Source organism: Ursus americanus, chromosome 12 (genome assembly GCF_024610735.1).
Source record: "Ursus americanus isolate L20-20 chromosome 12, mUrsAme1.1.p, whole genome shotgun sequence".
Classification (NCBI taxonomy): domain Eukaryota; kingdom Metazoa; phylum Chordata; class Mammalia; order Carnivora; family Ursidae; genus Ursus; species Ursus americanus.
In genome coordinates this window covers 5964861-5991286 of record NC_142138.1, presented here as the reverse complement: position 1 = coordinate 5991286, position 26426 = coordinate 5964861, and the positions used below count along the sequence as shown (strand labels likewise).

The 26426-nt window shown below is 55.8% G+C and overlaps 1 protein-coding gene across 4 annotated transcripts in view; it reads left to right on the top strand.

The window, feature by feature from the left end:
- Nucleotides 1–26426, top strand: part of TRABD2B (TraB domain containing 2B) — a 211049-nt gene that overhangs the window by 165251 nt on the left and 19372 nt on the right. For 2 of the 4 annotated variants that reach the window (XM_045799596.2, XM_045799598.2), the window contains exons 3-4: nt 6462–6608; nt 13396–13570. In XM_045799596.2, coding sequence (XP_045655552.1) covers nt 6462–6608; nt 13396–13570 — 322 coding nt within the window. The remainder of the gene's footprint in view (nt 1–6461; nt 6609–13395; nt 13571–26426) is intronic. The other 2 variants (XM_045799597.2, XM_045799599.2) reach the window with 1 other exon arrangement.

The following is a 26426-nucleotide window of genomic DNA, read 5'->3' as shown; positions in this document are numbered from 1 at the left end:
ATGGCCTAGCCAAGTTGACAAGTAAAATTAACCATCATAAGTGCATCCGTTGTTAACTTGGCACCCGCAAGCATACTTTGTCTCCAAATAAAGACAATGACGAGGTCATAATTCCACCTAACATGATACAGCAATCCTGAGTGCAACCAAAATGCGCTTCCCCGGAGGAGGAGGCAAAGCCTTTGGGTAATGTTTACTCTTCTCCTTGATATGCCAAAGCTTCAATCCAACGATATACAGTTAACAGTACTTAAATACTGTGATATAAGGTCAGTATGTCTTACGCTACATGCATGGGGGAGAAAAACAGGAGAGAGAAGATACTGTTTTATATGCATACAAGTATTCTTAAAATAAGAAAGAAATACTCTTGACCTTTTGCTTTTGCTTCTGTCTTTTGCTTCTGTCGCTGGTCGTGTGCTTACAGCTGCTATTTCGAACTCCCTTCTACCTCCGCTACGCTCCTGTAATCCCTTCACCTTCTGCAGGCACCTCGGTTGGTTGTGGTTCACAGCGGGTGGGGTGACCCAGACCCTCATTCCCGAAGGATCTGGACCATCAGCAGTCCTGCCTGGACCGGGCTGTGGCGGTTTTCCATTGACGTTGGTTAATCACAGGGCGTGGTGATACTAGGAGGCACCCTGAGGCATCTCGCGTGCTCCAGACAGGCTCTTCTCTACCTCCCTGTGGGGCAGCGGTCCATTTTCCCTGCTGGTCAGGATCAGTCACGCCAGCTAGCACAGTGACTCCCTTCTTTACCTGCTGATTCAGAGGCATGACGAACTCCAAGTGGCCGGAGGCAGCGCTAGTCCCCAGTTGAATGGAATCATTGTTGTGTTAATCTGACGTGCTAGATACTAGTACTTTACAAAAACCATTTTGTTTATTCTCTGTTTGCCCCCAGCAGGTAAGCCCAATGAGAGCAGGATTTTGGTCCATCCTGTCCCTAACCAAATCCCCAGCATCTAGAACAGTGCCTGGCGTGTGGCAGGTACTCAGTAAGCATTGCTGAGGGGGTTGGGGCCTTGGCTGTGATTTCCCTGTGCTTTGGGGTGGGAGAGAAGTGCTCCTCCTCCGCCCCAGAACCCCAGCCTGGGAGCCAGGCCGGTCCCGAGGAGCCCCAGGCCGCAGCGTGCTCTCTGACAGAGGGGGGCCCGCTGCCTCTCCTCACGCTGACGGTGCTGGGCCAGCAAGTGAGCACAAGGCCTTGGTGTTCACCGTCCCAGCCCATTCAGGACTGTTTACTAGACTAATCTGGAACAATAAACCTGTCCCCACCCTCCTGGCGCCTGCCTCACTCCATCCTAGGCCTGTGTTTGAAGATGTGTTTAAATTCCGGGCCTACACTCAGCAGACGCCGCGGGCCAGCTCCTGGCAGGCCAGCACTGGCGAGGGGGGCGACACTGGGATGCTCGGGTCCTCCTGGTGGCCGGGCCTCCACACGCGGTCATCCAGGGGGAGCCAGGCAGCTCTAGCCTCCACCCAGTGTTTGTTATTCCATGTCAGAGCTTTATCATAAACATTATCCTAGAGTGGGCCGCAGCAGCTTTGGGCGAGGAGGGTTTGTTATTCTAAAGTGGCGGGGGGCGCAGGGCGTGGAGGCCTGGGAGTCTGCGAGCAGCGCCAGGCTTGGGAATTCAGGGTGAACGGGAGGGAGGCAGAAATCAGGGCAAGGCTGTTCCGTGCCTGTGCCCGGGGCCTCAGAGGCCCCCCTTACCACCCTCTACTGTCAGGGTCAGTTGGGATAGCTGCCTCTGAAATGAGCTCCACTGAGGTGGAGACCAAGCCCAGTGAATCCAACAACCCCAGATCCCTGCAGAGAATCCACAAAAAGGTAATGTTTGTTGAATGAATGAGTAAGCGTAACTTCCCCGTATCTGTCGGAAGCACCAAGAATGGTCAGGACGTAGCACATACTGTTTTGAAGTTCCAGTCACAGGGACCTGGTTTGCAGCCAGGCAGACGTCATTTCAAAGCCCAGCTCCGCCCTTTACAAGCCATGTGGCCTTGGGCCCCCTCTGCTTCTTTGGTTTCCCGTCTATGAATCAGGACACCCTCTCTGCTGGCTGTCTCCCAGGGAGAGCAGAGGGAGGCCCCAGTGGGCAGTGGGCAGTTAGGAAGATGGTTTCCAGGGCTGGTCTGCCCGAGCCCAAGTGCGCGTCCCATCCCTCTCCAGCTCCGTCCCCTTGGCTGAGTTACTGTCTCTTTGCTGTAGGGTTGTCTTTGTTTTCTTTTCTTTTTTTTTTTTTTTGACTCTATTAATTGGAGCTAATACTAGCCTTATCTCAGAGTTGCCGTAAAGATTAAATAAATTAACGTGAGCTTGGAAGATGCCTGACAGAGTAAGTGCTCAAGAAACGTGGCGACCATGGTAATGAACCGATGAGGACCTCTGTATGAGTCACAAAGATGGCCCGGAGGCGGGAGGTGTGGGGATAGGGCACGGGACTCGGGGTCAGCAGTCTGCCTTCCGAAACAGTTCCCGAAAATCTGCTCTCCAGCAATGAGCAGTGAACCAAGATGTAGGCTTCCTGCCCTTACTTAGCTCTCGGTCTACGCAGGCAGGGAATGGGCAATCACCTGAGACGGACACTTCATGGGATAAGTGGCAGGACGGGGGCGGTTGGGGGGAGGAGGGCCGTGTCTGTAGGAGGCACCAAACCTCGCCTGGGGGTCGCGGGAGTCCAGAATGATAGGCCTGGGTTTCTGTCCAAGCCCCACCACACTGCCTGTGCCACGCTGGGAATGATCTGGTCTCAGTTTTCTGTATGCAACGTACTAATAATAAATTCTTTTTGGCTATTTCTGGCTAGTTCACAAGCTCCAGAAGGAAGACAGGTGTGGTAACATGTGTGGGATGAACCTGGGCCGTGCCAGGGAACATCCAGAAATCCAGCCCCAATCATGGCACGCCCCTGGGCTGGGCGTCAGGCTTGGCTTTGAGTCTGCTCTGCCCCCAGCTTTCCTGTGTGGGCTTGGGTGGGCTCTCTCTTGTCTGCTTTGGGCCCTGTCTCCTTTCCTCTTCTAGATGATGGGGGTACAGGATGAGATCAGTGCTTCTCAAACTGGGCTCCAGGAGACCCATGGGTTCCACAAAGAAGCCGTGGGAGGCTCTGCTGCAGGAGGGCATTCAGTCTGGGGGACTGCAGGCCTAGCCTGGCCCCTCACATCAATCGGGGAAAGATCCACTTTTATCTACTCTGCGTAGGGAGTTCCAAGTAAGGTTCCTTTGGAAAACAGTAACAATAAAAAAAGATTCTAGGCCAAAAATGGTTTAAAAAACCAGCGGACCAGATGACCTATAGGGGCCCTTCCAGCTCCAATCTGGGAAGGTTCAAGTCTGACTATTTTCTTGCAAGTTTTATTTACCAAGCATTCCTCCAGCTCTTACTACATGCCAGGGCTGTGCTCAGCATCCTGCAGATGGTGGCCTGCTTAACTCACTGGAACACGTCCTCACTCCACGCAAGCCACAGGACTGCGGAAGTGACTCCATGTGTCTAGGGAGGCCCCGGGGAGCCATTTCCCCTCCAGCCAGGTCTTCTGGGCACCTGAGCGGATGACCTCACCCCGGCCAGGTGGTGCTGCCTCCGAAGAGCGGCAGGTGTACGTGGGGGCAGGGCGTGGTCGCGGGAGGCCTGTGTATCCCAGCCCCCCCAGAGAAACAGAGCGCTCCAGCTTGACATGGACGCGTGCGTGCGAGGCCTGTGCTGCGTGGTAGGAAGTGCCTGTTGCCTTAGTGACGTGCACAGCAACAGGGTCACTGCCTCCTGCAAGTCATCCCGGCCACTAGGCTGCCACCAACGCCCTGCACAGGTGGCCGCAGAGTGAATTTCAGGGTGCTCGCTGGAGCCCGGAGAAGGCCCAGAGGTGGGGTCTGACCTTGTACCCCGCCAGCTCGGTAGGGGAAGCGGCCTGGGCTGCTGTCCCCTAGCACTCTCCAGCTCTCTGCGTGCCAGAAACAGAAGCGGGAGGGGACGCGCAGAGGTGATCTCTCGAGCACGCTTGGCCCTGTCACCCCCGTCATACGATGCGTACCTTATTACATGAGATTTTCTGTTCAGATCGTGTGTCTGGAATGAGGTGGCTGACGTCACTGTGGGAACTTCTGCCACATGTAACACGTGCCCCAAATGCAGACAGAAGGCCAAAGTTCTAGGGTCTAGTCTGAGGGGCTTACTGAGTAGCCTTGAAATACAAACTGACTTAGCACTGCAGGTGGCACTAGGTGGCACTAAGGTGCTAGGGAAAGGATGGAGCGACATCCTCTTGTTACCAGCCCCGTGCTGAGAGCTGCAGACACAAAACGAATAAAATGCAAGTCCCATCTTCAAGAAGCTCAGAGCCTAAAGGAGAACCAGGTGGCCAGCAGGCACCATCCCATGTTCGCTCTGGGGTGGGGGACACAGAGGCATGGCGGATCGCTTGTCCACCACACAGCGGTGCTGGGCAGCACCAGCACTGAGTGTCTGCTCGGGTGTCTGGATCCAGTGGCAGCTGGGCGCTGCTGGGCTCAGCTGGCCTTACTCGTATGGTCCGGGAGCCAGCTCTCTGTTGGCTGCATTGGGATGACGTCAGTGGGACAACTGAGGCAATTCGGCTCTGCCCATCCAGGATGGGCTGCTCTTGGGGCCATGGAGGTACAAGAGACAGCGGCATCTGCTGGTGCTTCTCAGGCCTCTGTACGTCCTGGTCACTTATATCTGGAGTCCAAAGTCGCACTGTCAGAATGGGAGGGAGCCAAAGAGCTCCGTGGCCAAGGGGATGAGTATACAGACAGGTTAAGGTTTGGAGCCACTACTGTGTCAGTTTGCCATGCAAGGGACTGTGGGGGCCTCCGGGAGGGGCCTGACTCAGCCCCCAGGTGGTCAGAGAAGCTTCCTGGAGAACACATTTGAGCAGAGCCTGGAAGGCCAAGTCTGGGTTTGCAAGTGGAGAGCCGAGGCAGGAGGTTTTCATGCGCAGAGAACAGCATATAAGAAGCGGGGAGACAGAAGAGTGCTGAATTGTTGGGTGTTTGGAGACACGAGGGCTGAGTAGGAAGCGAGGTCATTGACCACAGCAGGGTCCGGGTCACTGCCTTGCAGGCTTTACCAAACAGCTAGGCCTTTACTCTGAGGGCAGGAGGCTTCTGTGAAAGTTTTGAGAAAAAAAAAAAAGAGAGAGAGTGTGAAGACAATCAGATTTGTGCTTTCAAAAGGTGACTGTGGCAGATGACTATGGGATGGGGAGAGGGGTGGGGGTCTGCAGGGAGGGGGACGGGTTGCACTGGGCCCAGTGGAAGATGCCCGGGGCTGAACTGGTGTGGCGAGAGGCCCAGGGCTATGGTCCAAGATGGCAAACAGATGATGGGCAAACAGCATGCGGAGGCCTGAGGGGCTGGTGACAGCAAGGACAGAGGGCTAGAGACGGCCTCCGGACCTTCTGCCCAGGAAGGGCAGCTTTTCCTTTCACCTGTGCTAAAGAACCCAAATCCTGGTCAGACTCCTCCCTTTTGTTGGCCAGAGGCGTCTGGGAAACACCATCACATGAAGCCAGCTCTGGTCCCAGCTGTGCAGAGTCGAACGAGTCCCTTCCCCTCATGGGCCTCAGTTTCCCATCTAAAATGGGACTTTTGAGGTCATCTCTCAGGGCCCCCATACCTTGGGCAGGCCATGTTCCATCAGAGCTGTGGTCCTCATGCCAGAAGCAATCAGACCACTAATGTCGTTCACAGGGAGCCTGTTAAAAATACACATCCTGGGCTCCCCCTTGGAGATTCCAATTCTGGGCGTGGGGACTGAGCGTCTGGTATTTTTGTCTGGTGCTTCACGTGATGCTGGTGCCAGGCCGGTCTGGCGAGGGTGCAGCTGTGTCCCCAGGGCCTGGCATAGTGGCCCAGAGCGCAGAGGAGCTTCAGGAAACGTGCTGAGTGCCGGCATAGGTCTGATTCGGAGAGGCCAGCTCCTCAGACCTTTGCCTGGAGTGAGGGTGATTCTGGAGGAAGTGGCCTTAGGATGGAGCCTTGACATCTAAGTAGGTTTTCTGTTTGTTTTGTTCGTTCGTTTGTCTTGCTTTGTTTGCCGTGCTCTTGATTACAAAATTAGTCTGTGCTCATTCTAGAACTTTCCTAAGCACAGGAATAAGAAAAATTTAGTCAAAAGGCAAACTCACCCATCAGTCCAAAACCCAGACACAACTAGGTTCTCATGCTGCCACATCAGTAGGTAAGATGTTGATAGCCAGAGCAGAAGCGGGGACCTGTGTGGGCAAAGGGCTGGAGATGAGAAGGGACTGAACATGTTCAGAGGCCAATGGAAGGTTTCAGGCTGCACCAGCCGGCACCAGACCCCACACATCTTCTCTGTTTCAGGGCCTGTTGCCCCAAAGTCCAGAGCGAGGAAGGCTGGGCCTAGAGGTCTCAGGGCCCCCAGCCTGATCTAGAATTGCAGCCCTTGTTCCTCTGTGTTTCTTGCGTGCAGGTGCTGTTTGCCCTGAACCAGACTCTGCTGCAGCATGAGAGCGTGCGGGCGGGGAGCCTGCAGGCGCCCTACACAACCGAGGACCTCATCAAGCACTACAACTGCGGGGATCTCAACGCCGTCATCTTCAACCACGACACATCCCAGGTGAGCCTCCCTCCTCCCACCCAGATAGCCTGTAGCTCCCCAGTTCCAAAGGCCTGGCCCGTGTGAACCCACCTAACACTTATTAGACACCTACTATGTGCCAGGTGTAAGCAGTCTTCTCTGTGCCATGGTAAGCAGGACCGATTGGTATTTATTTTATAGATGGGGAAACTGAGGCTCAAAGAAGCAAAGAGATTTGCCCAAGCCCACACCACTTAGTTGTTGAGTTCCCAAGTTATCAAGAGCAGCACTTGAGTCTGGCATGTGGGGCAGAAGCTTAGCCTTGGAAGAGCAGGGAGGCCTCTGAGAAGTTCGTATCAGCATCTGGGGAAATTAGAGGCCGGGGGAAACAAGTTCATGGTTAGAGCTTGGGCTTGAGTCCAGCTGGTGGCATTCTGCCTTAAGTCAAGCCCTAGAGGAAAGACTACCCACAAGCAGGGCCGAGCGTGAGGAGCACCCCGAGGAGCTGAGCATGACTCCACCGGGCATCCACATTGCCCTCAGGATAAATTCCAAGATAGTCTGTCTAGCGCTCAAGGCCTTCTGTGTCCTGCCGTCTGCTGACCTGGTCCCAGCCCAGGTGCCCCACCCCATAGACCTTGTTCTGCTGACCTGTGCCCCGTGTAGCTTCTTCCCCGTGCCGTTTACCTGCTGATGCCACTGTTCTGTTCAGGTTCCTCCCTCCTCCTTTCCTCCTGCTGGGCCCTGGTCCATTGTTACTTCCTCCAAGAAGCCCTCCCTGACCCTCTGGATGGGGTTGGAGATTCTCCTGGGCCCCTCTAGGCCCCGTGTGCCTTCTGTCATGGTGCTTGGTTAACCATTCATTCAAGAGCAGTTCCTTGCTCGGGACAGTGCGGTGGTGCCCTGTTTTTCTCAGTGTCAAAGCCAGAGTCTCTATAATGACCTGTGTGGGCCCCAGGTCTTCCCCCATTCCCACCCCATGTCCTCTGCCCTGCCCTCACATGCACCACTCGAGCTCTGTGGGCCCCCTTGGCATGCTTCACCTTTGCCCTTCCCCAGGCGTCACCATGGCTCACCCCCCCATCTTAACTCAGAGATCATCATCTCAGTGAGGTGGGCCCCAACTCCCTGATCTAGAATTGTAGCTTGACCCCCGTTCCTACACTCTCAACCTCTTTATTATGCTCCACTTTCCCCCCATGGTCTTTATCATCTTCTCACAAACTTGCATATTTTTATTCATTGATGAGATTATTTATTGATTAGAGATTTATTGATAAGAGGTAATTTGTTGTTTGTCCTCCCCACTAGAGCATACGCTCCCCGAGGACAGGGGTCTGCATCTGTTTCATCCATCAGTATATTCTCATTGGCTAGGCCAGGGTTTGGCAAAGCAGGACTCGGCAAATAGCTGCTGAATGAATGAATGAAATTGGTTGTAAATACCAGGCCTAGTGCTGTGAAAAGGGATATGGGGCGGTGGGGGCATCAGGACAGCTGGAGAGAGCCACCCTTGTGGGGCGGACAGTCTCCTAGGAGAGAAAGGAACATTCCATAAGCAATGGCACCCAAGCGTGATCCTTGCTCCAAGGGAGAGTAGACCGTGCCGCTGGAGCCTGTGGCAGGAGCAAGAGTTTAGACGGACTCGGGGCAAGAAGGAAGGATGCCTGCAAGGTGAGAGGTCAGGGAAGAATGACAGGAGGAAGAGGAATGTTCCAGCAGAGGCAAGAGCGAGCAGGAGGAGGGGTGCGAGTTTGGGCTGGAGGTGGAGCCGGGGACCGGGCGGAGAGGCTCTGTGTGCGTATGCCGTCCTCTAGAGCCCGAGCTCCCTGGGGCAGGCGTGGGCCGCCTCCCTCGGTCCCCGTACCGAGTGCGTACCGAGTGCGGGGCATGGTGCAGAGTGAGTATCAGGGAACGGCTGTCCGGGGAGCCAAGGGGGGTATGCGTTGTGCTCCGTGCAGTGGAGACAGTGGAAGGAAGGATCCAGAGACTCTGCAGGGGAGGCTCAGGACTCTGAGAGCTCTGATTCCGACCTGTGTGTCTGAGTGCTCTGTGCCAGGGCCCGCCCTGTGGCATTCACCGGGAGAGGGGCTGGTGAGCTCTGCGGTCAGCACTCAGGGTAGCCTGGGCACAAAGTAGCTGGGCTGGGGCCGGGCTGGGCAGGACAGGGCCCTGCTGCGGCTGTGGCTGACACGGAGCTGAGAGAGGGAAGAATGGGATGACCTCAGGAGCTAGCCAGCTCAGATTTTCTTTGAGCCTGTATCCAAAACCACTGATTTGTCTCTGGCAGGGGACCTGTGTTGGGGGTCCCCTGGTGGTGCCCGTCCTTGAAGCGGGACGGAGGGTGCAGTTGGATTGGTGCACCCAGGTTAGAATAGCAAACTGGGTGGCACTCCCCTATACTCCCTGGGTACACAGGTGGAGTCTAGCCCCCAAGGGAGAGACTAGGCAGCCCTGTCCCCAGACACAGAAAAGCCTCGAGTCGGGCTAAATCCAGGGCCATGTGCTGATGGAGAAGGGGTTCTGGTGACATGGGGCTGCCTCTGTAGCAAGAGGCCTCGAAAGCTGTGGGGAGCCAAGGACACACAGGTTGTAGGGGTACAGTCACCACCCGTAGACAGGGAGGAAGTGGCGTTGGAGCGAGGCTTGAGAATGGAGTCTACCCGGCGGGGCCAAAGTGGGGGGGCAGGCTGCCTGGTGGGGGGGTGGGAATGTGGAGGGTCCTGAGGAATGATCTGTGGAGCAGGGGGCGAATCATAGGGGTGGGGGGGCAGAATGCCTGCTGAGGGGCAGAAGCCCGGAGTTCAAGCGGGAGAGGGATGAGGTCAGAAAGAAACTGCAGTGCAGAGGGCGATGCAGTGGCTTCTAGAGGCCGGGGTGGCACAGGTGCAGGGCCCAGGATGGGGCACAGGGTCTGGCTGCACCTCAGCCTGGACCTCTCTGGCCTCCCCACCCCACCGTCTCACCTTTTTTTCTTTTTTTTTAAGATTTTATTTATTTATTTGACAGAGAGATAGCCAGCGAGAAAGGGAACACAAGCAGGGGGAGTGGGAGAGGAAGAAGCAGGCTCCTAGTGGAGGAGCCCGATGCAGGGCTCGATTCCAGGACTCTGGGATCACGCCCTGAGTCGAACGCAGACGCTTAACGACTGAGCCACCCAGGCGCCCCCACCGTCTCACCTTTAGAAATGGCTCATGCCCCAACCTCCCAAAGCTCCCAGGTGCCTTGCGCCATCAATGCCCCATAATCACAGGGTGGCCCAAAGGAAGGGTGGCGCAAAGACAGGGTGGCCCTGTCTGAGCCCTCAGCCCGCATTAGGTGGAGAGCAGCCATAACTTACCATCTGTCGCCAGACACTTCGGAGAGGGAAAGGTCAACTCTAATTAAGGGTCAACAGGCATGGGGGAGTCCACCTTAGCCATGAAACTGGACCGTCCCGGACAAAGCAGGCCCACAGTTATCTGTGAGGTGCCTCTCCACGTTTCCACATCCCTCTCAAGCCTGGACCCCACAGTGACTCCGTCACTGGGCTGTGAGCCTCATTCAGGGCAGCAGACCCAGTCTGAGGGTGCTCTGTGGCCCCTAGCCTGACACAAGGCTAGACCCATGGAAGTTCGTGGAAGGTGTCTGTTGGAAGGATGGGCTGAAGAAAGGGATGAGGCCATTGAGGTCAGTGACGTCAGTAAACCCGAGCAGTTGGCCACCAGACCTGACCCTGTCCTGGTTGTGGGCCAGGGGAGCCGACACTGAAGTCACTGCCCACGGCCCCACCCCAGCCCTGCCCGGCCTATATCTATCTCATCCTCCCACCTGGGACTCATGGCTGTAGGACCCCAGGGACCTGACATGCCCTCTTTAAAATTCTATGGTGCATCCTGCACTTAAACTTGTCACAGGAGATTTAAGGCACCTGACAAGTCTAATGACATCATTAATTTGTTTCCATCCCAGCCCGGGCCCAAACCCAAGTCCCATCCTTGGCATAGAGCCAGGGCCCATCAGCATGAAACATGCAGAGAATGTCAGCCAGCTGCCGGGCAGTCCCAGAAACTCCAGTGGCTAGCCTAACTCCTTCGTGGCTTTGACATTGAACTTTCTGGTTCTTGTCCTTGTTAAATTTTTTTAGCTCCCTAAGGAATGAATGGAGATTCATCTTTCCACAAATGCACATTCATGATCAGGAAGCAAAGGAGGGGCGCCTGGGTGGCTCAGTCGTTAAGCATCTGCCTTCGGCTCAGGGTGTGATCCCAGGGTCCTGGGATTGAGGCCCACATCGGGCTCCCTGCTCCGCTGGGATCCTGCTTCTTCTTCTCCCACTCCCCCTGCTTGTGTTCCCTCTCTCTCTCTCTCTCTCTCTCTGTCAAATAAATAAATAAAATCTTTAAGAAAAGAAAAGAGGAAGCAAAGGAGAAAGACCTTCTGCCGGGACCCTTGGCAAGAGGGAAGGAAAGCAGGCTATTTCCTTCATGCTCTCTGATGATTCTGAAGGTTTCTATTTGTCATCTCTGTCTCTAGCTCCTGCCCAAGGCCACCCTTCATTGTAGCCTCTGCCATCGTGGGGGGAAAACGATGAAGCCAGCTCCATCCCCCAGGCTAGTTGTACAAAGCTGACATTGAGTCAAGACTTTCTTTGTGCTCTGCACTGTGCGAGTAAGCACTTTCCAAAACTGATCTTATTTAATTCCTACAACAACATACATGACTCCCATGTTACCAGTTTGGACACAGAGTCTCAGACTGCACAAGTAACTTGCTAGTTATAGGGACGCAACCAAATAGTAAGTGGCAGAAGAAGGATCGCATCCCAAGTTACCCTGGCTGCCTGACTCCAGGACCTGCCTTCATAACCACCTTCTGCCTCTCAGCTCATTCCTTCATGCATTTGTTCACTGATGGAACAAACGTTTATTTCTTGGTACAACATCATCCCACATTCCCTCCCATACCTGAGGAACAGAGAGGGCCATGCTTCCAGAAATAACCCTTCTGAGCCATAACTCCTCCCCATTCAGAAACCTTTCCGGGAGCTGCATCATGTCCAAATGTGGCCTGCTTTGTCAGGGCTGCCAATCAACCCTTCCATCATTGGTGGAATGGGTAAGAGCTCCATTCCTTCATTTATCCATTTGCCAAACACCTACTCTGATTGGGCACTGGCAGGGCTGCTGCATACAGCTGTCCAGGTTGTGCACTGAATAAGTTTAGGTTTCATCAGTCATATCATTACCGTGTCCTCCCAGAACAGTGAATCAGGCCTTTATGGCAGAGAAGCCCCTCCCCTCCCACTCTGGGGAGCACCCTGGTGCTTGGCCAGTAGATATCAGAGACAGATGTCCCAGCAGATATCAGAGACAGATGTCCTGGCCCTGTCCAAATCCTTGAAGGTTCAGCCTCTGCTGACGTCTCCATTTTGCTCAGAAAGAGTGTTGACAACTTGTCAGTGGCTCTAGAAGCCATGTGGCTGGGCCGCGTGACCCTTGGGGGCTAAGCCCTGCAGGACTTCAGTCTTCTTATGCCAGACTCTCCACCTAGCTAGGCCATCAGTCAGTGAGGCCTCGTGTTCTGTGCATTAGCTTGAGTTGATGAAGAGAGAAATGGAAGAGGAGACTCCAGATGGAAGACATCCTGTGTACAAGAGCTTGGAAGGTGGAATGACAGTGAGGGGTTGTGGGGAATTAGAGAGGATGTTCTGATTCATGCCTCCGTCTCCGTGGCCTATGGCTTCTTCTCAGTCCCCTCCCACCATTGGAAGCCACAGTGCTGGGACAGACACCTGGACCTAACATCCAGGCCGGGAAGACGAAATGTTGGGAATAGAGGAACCCAGGAGGAGGCAAGGCAGTGAGAGACAGCATGATTTTATGTTCAAAGTTCCAGAAACCATTCTGGGCACCTACTGTGTGTCAGGCCCTGGGGGCCTAGGAATGACAACGGCTCTGTCCCTGGCCTCAAAGAGCTCTCGGTCTAGTTCAATAACATGTCAGTGATGCTTGCCCCCAGCCACAGAACTGGGTGTGGACAGTGAGCCCAAAGCTGAGACATGTGGAAAGTTCCAAGCCGGGTTGTGGAATAAACCATCATTATGGGAGGCAGCTGTGGTCCTGGAGTTGACGTTTTTAAGAAGGGATGGAGGGGTTTGGTTATGCCCTGGGAGGTAGTGGAGCTCGGGATGGGGAGATGGAGATGGTGGTGGCACTGGGGAAACCGGAGGCTGTGACCTGACCTGTCTTCTCTGTAGGGTGGGCTAGGCTGAACGCAGCCCATGGTGGCACCCAACACCTCACGTAGTCCCCATCTTACACTTGAGGAAACTAGAGCTCAGAAAAGTTAAGTAACTTGGCCAAAGTCACACAGTGTCAGAACCAGGCCTAAATCCGGGTCAGCCTGGTCCTGTACCCGGTAGCGTTTCTGCTACCCCAGGTATCTCCGCTGCCCCTCCGTACCTGCCTGCTGACCCGAATTCCTTGCACGCCGGGCTGGGCGCTGAAGGGAGGACAGTGAAGGAGCCGAGAGCCGTCCTGTCTGCCAGGCCCTCTGCGTCTGGAAGCGGGGGGTCAACAAGGCAGAGACAGAGGAGCCGCACATCCTCGCGCTGCCGCCTGACCAGCTGTGTGACTTTGCACATGTCTCGGGACCTTTGCACTCTCGCTTTCTTCATTTGTAAAACGGGGATAACCACACTCCTCTCAGAGCGTTTTTTGGAGTTGACGAAAAACCCAGACATGATGTATAGCCCCCTGCAGGGGCCATTTAGGAAAAGCAAGCGGCCCGCTGCGCCGGGCTGGGCCCCGGGAGCGCTGAGGGCAGCTCTGTCTTGCCTTTGCAGCTGCCCAGCTTCATCAACACCACCCTCCCGCCGCACGAGCAGGTGACGGCCCAGGAGATCGACAGCTACTTCCGCCACGAGCTCGTCTACAAGAGGAATGAGCGGATGGGGAAGAGGGTCATGGCGCTTCTGCGGGAGAACGAAGACAAGACCTGCTTCTTCGCCTTCGGAGCAGGTTTGGGCCGGAGTGGGGAAGGGATAATTTGCAGAATCCTTAAGGGCTGGGAGATTTGTTAGACCCTCTCCCGACCTCTCCTTCCTAAAGGGAAACGTGGAGGTCCAGCACGGAGCAGGAGAAGCCACACAGCACACTTCTGTTTCTAGCCAGGGGTTCTTCCGACACAGGCCCCACGGGCAAGAGGGGTGACCCTGCCAGGGCCAGGACAGCTTCTAGAGCCCCTTCATGCCCCAGGAGGCCGTGCGGAGAGCCTACAACAGAAGCCAGCTCCCACTGCCAGCCCAGCCTCGAGCCCACCCAGAGGAGCGGGGGCCAAGCCTGTGAGCACCACGGGGCCCGGTGGGGAGAGACGGGCTCCGGCACCCCACGTCCCGGCTCCACAGCCCTATCCAGCCCCCTCTGGGCTGCGTGACCTTCACCCGGGACCACCCAGGGCTCAGAACCCCGTTCTATGAATGGGCAGTGATAGCAATGACTATCTGTTGAAGTGAAAATCTCTATCCTGTGGAGGAGTTATGAAGATCAGCGGTACATTTCACTAACATAATGGCAAGAACTCAGAATGGCAGCTAGGTTCACTGCCATCGCCAGCATCAGAGCAGTTAATACACACTTTATCATCCCACTGTGGGCCATGAGCTTGACCTCCTCCTGGGGGCTTTGGACTCTCTGTGCAAAGGAAAGTCTGGATGTCCAGGTGCAAGGCTTGCTGGCCCTCCTGTCTCTTCCTCCCTTTTCTCCCTCTCTCCGTCCTTTCCCTGTGGCTGTCTCCTGTGATGACAGTGATGTCTACGATGGGACCAGGGGATGGCATTTCCCTCCTGTATCAGTCAGCTTTGGCTCCAGAGCCACAGGATAGAAATGAATGTCTTGCTCACGTGGCCTCAGTCCACCTTCTGCTGCGTGAAAATGAAGGGAGAGGGACCACGCCTGGAGGCGCGAGCACTCAGGGCCACTGCCTCTCCGCCCTCCTTCCCCGGCCCCTGGCTTGCACACTGCCTGCCCGCTCAGGCCACATGTCCCTGTAGCCCGGAATGGTCCTGATTCTGCAGTGGGACGCATCCACTGTGGGAGGTCTGTCTCCCCCGCCCCCCCATTCAACCCCACACATGTCAAGGGGAGAGCCAGGGTCCTGTGTGCCTGTCTTCCCTCATCTGTGGCCCTCAGCAGGGGGGAGGCTCATGGGACGGTGTCTGGGAGGCCACGGCTGCAGCTCGACAGAACGAGTCCGGCTTGTGTTGGGGCACGGCCACGGCCTGTTGTAGCCTGTGCCTGATGCCTTCCCCTCTGACAGCCTCAGCTTACTCATCGGAACAGAAGGATTCGGAAAGCACTGGGGCCATAGGTGATTCCAGGAGCTATTCGAACAGTTTTCAGAGAAGAGAGGGATTCCTGTAGGGGTGTCTGGAGAAGCCAGCAGGAGCAGGACCTTGACCGACCACGTGGAGAAGGCAAGGCTACCCTCTAGGTGCAGGATACCTACTGGGGACCTGGCATGAGTCAGGACAGCTTTGGGGATGGCGAGGGGAGTAAGCGCTCTCACCATGCAGCTGCCTCCCAGTCCTCCCTCCGTGGGCATGTGGGCAGTGCTCCTGCTCCAGAATGATCCCCCGCTGACTACAAATGGGGAGCCATTCTGAGCCAAGCCATCCTCCAGGCTTCTCTCCAGGCGTAGGAGGGGCCCCCTGTGAGCCTGATGCCTGAGGGAGGCCAGTAAGAGATCCAGCATTCCACATGGCCCTGAGAGGTAGGGCCTCCTGCCCCAGCTGTCCCAAGGCCTGAGACCAGAGCCACCCAGGGTCTGAAGCTCGCTCTTTCCTGTGGGTGAGGGAACAGGAGAGCCTGGAGATGAAAATCACAGCAGTGCGGGCAGCCCTGGGCACTGGCCTGCTTCTCCTGAAACCCAAGTCCATGGAGACACAAATGTCCACTCAGGTGCTCGGTCAGCACGTGGGCACCATGCCCACCTCCAGTTTCTTCCCCATCTCTGCAATCCAGCTGGTCCCTGGTGGTCCTGTTGACAGACCACCGAAAAGACTCCCATCCTTCTACTGTCCATCCCCATTGCCGCTGTCCCAGGCCAAGCCTCCATCAGCTCCAGCCTCCTGGCCCCAGCTCAGCCTTCGCCACCTCCAGGCCGCTCCCCCGCAGTAGAGCCGGTGACTGCTGCTGGCTCTGGCTCCCACCCTGCCTCGAGCTCCGGGAGGGCACGCACCACGTGATCATCTGTGTTTTTCGTAGCATGTAACAGGTTTCAGGGTTGATGAGTGTATGAAAGAATGAACGAGTGAAGGCACGAACACATGAACGAGTGTTGACCGGATCCTCCCCTCCTGGTCTCGTCTGGGCCTGACAGCGGTCAAGTCAGGGCAACACGAGCCCCACCTCGGCTCTCAGAGGCCTGCTCTCCACTAATAAGCCCAGAGCCACGTGCAGATCTTGCTGGCAGCTGCCGCCGGGGGCTCAGCCCCTCCTGAAACAATGATCTGAGAATTTCAAAGCTGGATGCAGCCTCCAAGCTCAAGCCTGCCCACGTCATCAGAGCCCCAGACAGACGGAGGGCCCTACAGGCCAAGATCTGGGTGAAGCTCACGGCGAGTCCAGGAGAGAGCCAGGACCGGACCCCGGGCCCAGGAGCTATGATCCCAGGGCTCTGTTCTTATGTGCGGTCAGGGAGCTCAACGTACGGACCTGCGACAATCACTGTGTCGGCGTGGAACATGCCCACACACAATCCGTAGCGAGACAAGTCCATGCCCGTGTCACTGCCTTCTTACTGCCATGACTCCCGAGCCCCGCATCCTACGGCAGGCTGAAGATTGACGTGCCGGCCGGCACAGGCTCTCTCGGCCAGCGTGCAACCTGCAGGCGGCGCGCGGACATAGCCAGGCGCTCTACACGCTGCCGGCCGGGTGCCTCTCCATCTCATCTCAGGCCTTGCTCAGCCCACCTCTGCCCCAGCACAGACTGGGGTCTCCAGTGCTACTGGCGGTCGGCCGCCCCTTCTCCCTTCTGCTCAACAGAGAGTCGGTACAAAGAGTGAGAGGTTTGGTGTCAGGACGCTTGGGCGGTCAGGATGCTTGGGTGTAAAGCGGGGCTCTACCACTGCCAGCTAAGAGACACCGGGAAAGCCATGTCGCCTCTCTGGGCCTCAGTCTCTCATCTGCAAAACGGCATCATACACCTGCCTCCTCAGATTGTGCTAAATACGTTCATTGTAGGTCACGGGGTTAAAATTCCCTACCACGTGGAGGGCTCTTTATAATAAAAACTCCTACTGTGTGCCAGCCTCCACTCCAGGCCCTGAGATTACATCACCTTTGATCTTCACAGTAACACCATGAGATGGGCTTTATTACACTCATTTCGCAGATGAAAACTAAGCCCCGGAGAGGAAGAATGGCTTCCTCAAGGCCGTGCAGGCAGACCTTCAACTTGAACCCTGGCTTCTAGGGTTCCGGTCCTAGCTGTTTCCACCATACGTGGTACCCTTGCTCTAGAATTCCAGGAATGTTGACAGTTTTGTGGGAAGGGTATCCTTTTATCTGGCACATCCCACGGAAGAGCGGTCTCCGTGGTGTCAGTGACGTTTCCGTAGCGAGGCGCTGTTTGACCTCTTCTGGACGTTATTCAGCGGTTCCCGGGGCAACCGGGGTATGAACATGTGTGACGATTCTGAGCAGGCCTGGGTGACATGTAGGGGCCCAGAGAGAAGCCCTGCCTCTCCAGGAGGTGGCTGTGACCAGTGTGTAAACCCAGACATTCTGGAATGACCTAGGTCACTGCCATGGGGAGGAGTGCCAGCCCAGGGGGAGGGAGGGCCTGATTTTGGACTATCAGGCTGAAGGACAAGCGAGCCAGCGAGGCCCCCAAAGATCTCGTGTAGGTTCTTGGATTTCTTGGGTTTCTGCTGCTCTATAAATAACTTGGAAAAATAGGTACTAGGTGGTGAGTGTTTATTAGCTAAATGTATTCAAATTTATTTATTATTTATTATTTTATTTATTATTATTATTATTTAAGCCTAAATTTATAGGCTTATCTAATATTCTGAAATTATCTCCTTTCTACCATGTTCGAAGTTAAACATCTTTTGCTTAAAACAAACAAAGAAACAAAGAAACAAAAAACAATGGTGATATAAGGCAAGGGGGGCTTTCCGAGCCCTTACCTGGCCAAAGTAAAGCTGGTAAGTCTATTGTTCCCCCCACCCACCCCGCTTTTCTTATGGGGGGATGGAATTGAGCACGCCTGAAACATGATGGAAAGAATGCCATAGGAGGGGGTGAGGTTGCTCAGTGGGGAAAATTATTAGCCCAGGCTTCTGAGAAGGCAGGAAGGGTGGGACCGGCCCTCAGGTAGAGGGTCTGGTCGTGGATAGAGAAGGGCACTTCCTCACCTGTAATCAAAGGAGGGAGGAGGCCAGCAGATGGGTGATTTGCTAGTGGAAAGCTCACCTGATGGCTTTCTAATCAGAGCTCCTCTCTAGAGAGGGTAAAGTCATCTGCAGAGAAAGAGGAGGCAAGTGGAAGGTTCTTGGTTTAAAGAGAGAACATTTGGCCTAAATGCAAGTGAGACTGGCCATAACAACTGGCATGGACGGGAAGTTCAACAGGTCTCATCTCATGGGCCAACTGTGATTGATGGGTGGTGGCTGCCTGGAGCCTGGTGATATGAGGGATGATAAAACCACATCGGGGCTCAGTGGAGAAGAGGTCCTGATTGATTAGTGATGTCTGCCCTGGACCCGGAGGAGGGCACACGTCTACTGCCTATCTGAGTGTAAAGCGGGGCTCTCCCACTGTCGGCTAAGAGACAGTGGGAAAGCCATGTCGCCTCTCTGGGCCTCAGTCTCTCATCTGCAAAACGGGGATCATACACCTGCCTCCGTGGTAGATACCACAGCAGATACCACGGCAGATACCACGGCAGATACCACAGCAGATACCACGGCAGATACCACAGCAGATACCACGGCAGATACCACGGCAGATACCACGGCAGATACCGTGGGTTGGCAATGAAGGGCCACCAACCTGTGGGGGGCTCCAGTCACAGGTTGCAAGATTTTCTACAGCACCACTGAACAGCTAGGGTGTAAACGTGAATGCTGTCCCCTGGGCCTTCCCCTGCTCTGATTCTAGCACACACTGCTCACCGAGCATCCCACTGTGTGGGGTCCATACCTTCTCAGAATCACCAACACCTAGGAGGTGTTCGACAAAGTCATGCTAGACCAAATAGCCCAAAATCAAGTTCATTCCGTTTAGTCACATGGTATCTCCTGGGCCCCAGGCCCCAGAGGAATAGCAAGGTCTCAGTCCCAGGTACTAAAAGAAAATTACAATTTTGTCCCTGGCTCCAGGGACTGGGCCTTCTTGAGATGTGTTGATTTATCAGCTGTCCCAGAATCTGGAATGGACTCAGTAACATCGGAGCTGGCAGAGCTGGGCTGGAGATACAAACCAGACTCAAAGGTGGACCAGATAACCACTAGGGCCCACTCATTTCAAACTCTAGGGCCAGTGGTTACCATACGTTCCAGAACCCTAAAGTGCTATGATCTGAACATGGTTCTGCCTTCTGGCTTCCAAAGCCCTGTGACCCTGTTGTTCTAGGACAGGTGGCTCTAACACCCCACATCCTATCATCCCAGCCTTCTCACGTTCTAGTAGAGTTTGCTTTAGTCACTCTCGGATTCCTGGAAGGGTTTTGGAGCGAAGAGCTTCCAGCCCCTGGAGATCCCTCCCTGTAGGGCTGCAGCCACCTGCCCCCACGGAAAGCAGAAGTCCAGGCAGAAAGCGTTCTCAGGTGGGCTGTGTGAGCAGCACAGACAGAGGTGCTGTGGCGACTACCCAGGTGACCGCCCATCCAGCTCCCCCAGCATCTGGGCCACTCAGCCTCTTTCTCACCCCAGCCCGAGCGCCCCAGGCCCACACTCCGCAGCACGCCAGGGGCCAGGACCCAGAAGCCGATTGGTACAGAAGGCCCTGACTCGAGAGAAGGGATAGAAGCCCAGCGTCCTGAACACCAGTAACATCTTCCTCATTAATAACAGTGGCCACAGCTCTCTGCAAGCGACATCATCCCACTTGAAGGACATTCATATGACCTTTACATCCTCAATTTCTCTTGGAGGGAGACAGGATGGTATTTATCATTCCATTTGGCAGATGGGTAAATCGAGGTGCAGATGGGAAGTGAGAGACACAGAACTGGAGTGAAATGACGGTCACTCTGATAGGCATTCTTACTGATGACCAGTCTCCTCCCCCCACAAAAGATCCAGCTGCTGCTTGGGCCCCTGTTCTGCTGACAGTGCCCCTTTCCTCTTCTGCCTGGGCTTTCCATGACCTCCTTTCTGGGCTCCCACAGCCCCGCGGGATTTCCTTATCATAGTCCTGCTTGTGCTGAGCACCTTTGTCATCTCCCAGTCTCGGGGGGGATGGTAAGTCAGAGAAGGCTTCCTGGAGGAGGTAAGAACCAGTTAAAATTTTCCTGATCCTGGTCCAGCTGCCTTCCAGTTCCTCATCATCCCCATAGTCCCCAGGCCAATACCCACACCCAACTCCCTCCTGCCTGGGTTCTGCACTTGGCAGCCTCAGGAACAGAGCTCATGCCGAGCATAGAACAGCCGTGTCCTGTGTAGGGCCTCTTTCACCTTAGAAATAAGGGACACAGCAAACAGGCAGCACACACCCATCCGCTTTCTCCTCTCCCCGGGGAACGCCCATGGCCTGCCACACTCCCCATGCTGGAACATGAGGCCACAGCATCCGGAAGTGTTTCAGAATTTCCAACGGAGCTTCAAAGGGCTCTACTCCCCACCACGCTCACATCTGGCAGCTGGCACGCCTGCTCCGGGCTGTGATCCTTGGCCAGAGTCGCCCTTCCTGTTTCGGCCCCGAGCAGCCAGCCAGCCAGAGGAACATCCCATCTGCTCGCTTGTCCCTCACTGGAGCCCACCCTGCCCTCTGGGATGGGGGAGAGGAAAGAACGGAGGACCCATGTCCCAGGCTGGATCTGTCAGTGAGCCTGGATTTATGGAACATCAGCCATGGGCTCAGCACTCTTGCTGGGCCGCTTAGGGAAGGCACAAGAAGAAAGTGGCCTAGATTAAGAGCAGGGGCTTTGGAGCTGGACTGACTGAGTTGGAAACCTAGAGCTTCTCCTTAGAAGAAGTAGCCTGGGCAGACTGGGTGCTTCGCTTCTCGGACATCAGCTTTCGGCTCTGGAGAATGAGCCTGAGTCAGGCGGCTGGTGCTTGGACTGTTCAGTGCCTGGGGCAGCGCCGTCACTGGGTAAATGTGAGCTCTTGGTGTTACGAATACTTCCGAGTCCTCACCTCGCAGAGCCCACAGTCCCCCGAGGACAGGACTCCCCCGATGCAGGAGAGAGCAGCGCCCCTGGGGTGGGGTGGGGAGGCAGAGGTGCTCTGTGGCCTCTGAGGACCCAGATAGGTCACTGCACCGAGACCCCCAGAGCCGGCTCAGCTCCGAGTGACAGCGAGGGTCAGGAGCACGTTGGCCAACAGGGAGCTCTCCCGACCCCAGGAGCTGTGATTCTAGCAAAGGAGCCTCGGGTGCTGTGGAGCAGTTATCTTGGCCACAGTGAGCCCCGGGCCAGGCGTCACTCCCTGCAGCCACGGAACCCATCACAGGCTTTGTCTCTGGGGCTCTCCCCCAGCGCCTCACCGTGACCTCCAACCCCTCTGCACAGTGACCGCTTGGGTCTAGAGTGGTGTCGGACCCCAGGAGGAAAGGCCCCCAAGTCTGACCCATCTCAGGGTCCCCAGGACCTGGCATGTGCCTGACATGTAGGAGGTCCCAGAAAGGGCTTGTGGAGGAGACACTGCTGGTCCAGGCCCTGAGGGTGCAGGCTGGCCAAAACCCCCAGGGCTTATGTCCTCACCAATAGGGTGCAGTGCATGGAGGAGACTTCCTCCCCTCCAAACCGTATTAATTGAAAGATGATCTGGTCCAAAGAGAATGAAAAGGCTCAAACCCTGGGGTGTTTAAAAGAACCAGGAGGATTGGAATGGAGGGACGGGTCTGGTGGGAGATGGGGGGGCAGGCTTCTAGGAGGAAGGACATAACTGGGGGAGGTCCTGAACAGGACCCCCAAACTGGGCAAATGTCAGATAAGTGTCAGAGGCCCAGAAGCAGCTCCAGCCCTAGAGGGAGGCTGCCCTGTGCTCAGGGACCCCCCACCTCAGCAGCTGCCCCCATGAAGTGCCCTTTAAACAGACACATTCCAAGCCACGAACAGGCTTAGACAACCCCCAGTTCTGCCGCCTTCTCTCTGTGTGACACTGGGCGAGTTCTGCTGGCCTCAGAAATATCGCAGTGACGTCAAGTGACACTATGAATCAAGATGTCTAGTTCAGTCTGCGTTCTGGAGAAATGGTAGGTGGGGTTGCTTTTCTTGGTATTTGTATCTGTCCTCCCATTACTTAACAGCAGAGCTGAGCTGACCAGCTGAAGGCAGGGCTCTTTGTTTCTGAAGTCCTGGGTTCTGGCACCCTCCCGAGAGGAGCAGATGGTAAAGGGGGCGGAATCGGGTTCCACCTGGATATGCCCAGCTCCCTGGAGGGTGTCTGAATCCCCTCTGAGCAGGCCTGACAAGCATTCAGCGACTCTCTGCTTAAACACCTCCAGGGAGGGGGCCCTCACTCCCTTACAGAGCTGGAAAATTGCCTGGGAGAGTGTTCTTTGGGCCCAGCTGAAACCTGTCCCCTTAGTCTTGTCCTGCCATGATTCAGAAGCTTGTCCCACTGCCCCGACCCTCACCATGGCCCACCTGCCCTTTCGATTCACATTCCAACAACCTGGAACCACAGGTGGTGGGCTGCACACCCACACCCCTTTTCCCGTTGTCCCCATGCAAGTGCTAAGTCCTCCATCGTGAAAGCCCTTCCTTGTAGCCCCATAGGCCTTGGCAGCCCTCCCTCACTACAGGGCTCTCGCTGCCCTGTAAGGGTTTTTGCATGCTTGTTCCACACCCCCCCCGGCCCCCGACTGCGATCTCCTCCAGGGTGGGGACCGTGTAGTCTCGGCTCCGGCACGAGATGGATGCAGGGGGAGGCGTCATCTCAGTCCCTACTGGATGCCCCCACCCTCCCTGGGCTGGCTGGCACAACCCAAGAAAGGAAACCCAGCTCTGCCAGTTTCCCAGGCAGACCTTCCCTGGGAGGTCAGCAGCCCCGTGGTACCCCCAGTTGTCCGTGCATCCCCAGGTCCCCCCATCCAGCCCTCCTGTCACACTTCCTCGGAAAAACAAACACCTCTGTCGCTTGGCATCCGGCTGGCTGATCCTGGCAGCTAGATTAGCATTTGAAAGTTTTCCTTGCATTAATTTCAGACAGAACATAAATATGAGCTTGGGATCCCTCTTCCAGGAGGAGAAAACTGGAAACCCAGCGGGCTCACTGGAGAGAAAACATGTGTGCTGGCCGAGGGGAGCCTGTGTTACTTTGGAACCTTTGTGGGAACATCTGGTTCTCCCCTCTGCCCGGCCCCCAGCACTATCTGGAAATTACCCTGTTAATTGGCGTTTTCTTCTTGCTGAGCACTCGCACGCTTTTCTCTCCGATCTGGTGAACCCTGAAAGGACACACATTGCTGACAATTCCCTGCCCCGCAAATGTGAACTCAGGATTCCTCGAAGACGCTAAGGCTTCCGAGCAAATGTACTAGAGCATGTAGTGAACTAGGACATGGCTGGATAGGAGTCAGAGCTTGGCCTAGCAGCTGTGAGATCTAGGGCAAGTCCTTTGCTCTCTCTGAGCTCTAGTTTCCACGTCTGTAAACTGTGGGGTGCCCCGGAAGGTGGCCACGAGGCTGGAGTGAAATGACAGTGGAGAAGCACAATGTACCCAGGAGATTCATGGAGGAGGAGTTTGTGTTCAGGTTACCAGTGATGGAGTCATAGAGGTGGGAAGACCCATGAGACCATGGAGGGCAACTGAGGCACAGAGAGGGGAAGGAAACTGCCTGAGGTCACCAGCCAGTCAGCTGCTGAGCCAGGTGTTCTGTCCTAACCCCAGAACAGGGTTCTTTGCTCTGCCGTACCCTGCCTTTCCGTGTCGGGAGGGTAAATGGGGGCTGCCAGGCTGGGGCCAGCTGATGGGTAGAGGCTAGATCCAGCCTCTGCTCCGTTTGCTGAGCCTGGTGCCCTGGCACAGGCGCCTGACACCTGGAAGAAGGGGAGACTTTTCTCTGCACTAAAACATCATGGGGCTGTGCCCGCTCGGAGCAAGACAGCTTCCCTGTTTGTATATGAATGTCCTTTAAGCGGTACTCCGGCTTGTGGGGTCCGGGAGACAATCACCACACCAGCCCCACCATTGTAAGACCTATAATCCTCCTCTTGCCCCGCTGCCACGTATGTCTCCGTGGGATACACGGGTCCCTCCCCCAGGAAGCCTTCCATGATATCCTAGGTAGATTAGTCTCTGCACTGCTGTGCCCCATGTTTTCATTTCTGGGTTCTTTTTCTCTTCTCTCCTTCCCTCTCTATCTCCATCTCTTTGTATCTCTGCTCTGTTTTTGTCTTTTTCTATCTCTTGCTTTCTGTTTCAGTGTCTCTCCTTTTCCCTCTCTCCCTCCCTCTGTCTCTGAGTCTCTTACAGCCTGTCTCCCAGCCCCTCTCTCCCCCTCTTATCTCTCTGTCTTCTGTTTCCTTGTGTCCTGTCGCTCTCTCCCTCTCCCTGTCTCTCTCTCCCTCTCCCTGTCTCTCCCTGGGAGGGCCTCTCTTCTCTCTCAGCCCCTCTGTTGTCTCCTCTCCCCTACTCTCTGTGTCTGTGGCTCTGCGTGCCCCACCCCTCACTGTCCTCCCTTCTTCCCTCCTCTCCTCGTCCATGTAGCCTCAGCAGATGAAATGGAACGTGCCTTCCTGCAGAGAGCTGGCCAGAAAACAGCTGTCAGTGCTGGAAGGAGCGGCTGAGCAGTGGCCAGGAGACCCCAGGAGCCTGGGCAAGCCCTGCAGGCTAAGCCCCAACACTGTGGGGCCCCTTTGGAAACTTTCCACACCTTCCCTGCAGGTTCCAGGATGGGCGTGGTGACTTTTTCAGGATTTGTGACCTTGGAGGCAAGCCTAGGCCCTGTCTGCCAGCCCCTGGGGACAGCATGCACGAGGCCCTGACTTGGGCTGGTGCAAGGCCCAAGCTCCTGGGATTGGTGGAATCTGCAGAAGCATCACCAAGAGGCTGGGGGGGCTACGAGGGAAGGGGATCTGTGAGCTCAAGTCTTCTGGGGATAGGATGAGATCACAGCAAGGATATGGAGTAACAGGTTTTGTCATTCATTCATTCAACAAACATTCACAAAGCCACCACTGTGTTCCAGACTTGGGCTTCGCCCTGGGACCAAGGATGAATCAGATTCCTGCCCTCAAAAAACTCAGTCTCCCCTCAGGTGGCTTGTTGGGAACGTGCATCTCTGAGGGGTGGGAAGATCATTCCAGCTGCAGAGAGGTAACAAGGAGGTCCATATCTGCAGCGACTCAGGCAGAAGCATATGGTGACCTGGGCTGGTCAAGCATGGTTAGGAGGAAAAATCAGGGGGCCTCTGGTCACTGATTGGTCAAGACAGGGCCCATGTACTTGGATAACAGAGCTCAGCTGAGACACAACCTAGGAGGGGAGGGTGAGCTGGGTTTTGTAGGCTCTGGAGGGTGTCAGGCGGGGACATCCAATAGGCTGCCGGACAAACAGATCTGGGCTAGGGCAGTAGTTCCAGAGTGGCCCGCGTTGTGTGGTAACTAAAACCACATGGGTGGATGATTTGTCCACAGATTGTGAGGGAGCAGAAGGCTATGGACAGGGTTCCCGGGGCCCCCACATTTACCGGGCAGGAGAAGGGGAACACAGGGCAGTGAGAGGGCTAGGAAGAGAAGCAGGACAGCACGGTGTCGTGGGCTCCTGTGAAGTCAAGCCCAGAGAGGGCAGCGCCGGGCTGCACTGGGAGCACAGGCTCGGGAATGGACGGCTGATCTGTGCCGTCCTGGGGCAGGGGTTCGTGGGGAGGGCCTGGAGCTGTGCCGGAGCTGACTCTTGCGGGGGGGGGGGGGGGGGGGGATGCAGATAGTAGTCTCTTGGCCCCGCAGGGAAGGTAGTGAAGGTGGGTGTGGCTTAGAGAAGGAAGATGGGATTTCAAAAATCATTGCCGATTGCTTCCAACTTCTCAAAGTATCTGAAGTCTTCTGTTCAGGGTCTGGAATTGCACAGTAAGGTCCTGGAGCTGCTGAGGCTGAGGACGTGGATGGGGCGCTGACTGGCCCCCAAAACGCTGTCAGCCAGTGCTTGGGATCCACCTGGAGCTCTGTAATACAGGCTTGGGCCCTTCCAAACACCGCCTCCACCAGCGTCAGGAACGTTCGTTTCGGAGCCTCGGTAAATATTCCCTGCAGCCCCGGTGCAGCCTGAGGCGGCCTGCTCTCCCTGGTGGCTCTCGGCATCCTCCAGGCAGACCGCTGCTGTGCCTGGAGGCCCTCGCCTTTACAGTGTCTCCATGGAGCCAGGGAAGGAATTGCTTTTGCTGCCAGGAGTAAATTCCAAAAAATGCTGGCAGGGAGTTCCTGCAACCCGTGTGCCAAAGGCCACCGTGCCCAGGCCCCCTTCCAGCTCCGTCGTGTTGGGGGGCGGGCAAGAGTGGGCACAACTCTGTGGTCCTGCCCAAGACTGGCTTAGTTCGTCACTCGAGAGCGCACGCTGGGCATCTCCAAAGGATAGTCACTCCTCCTTCCTCATCAGGACCTCACAGCCCCCCGGAAGGGATGCATGTCCTTTTGACAGTCCGGAAAACTGGGTCTGGGGATAGGGAAGCCACTTGCTCAGGAGACTCCTAGCCATGGC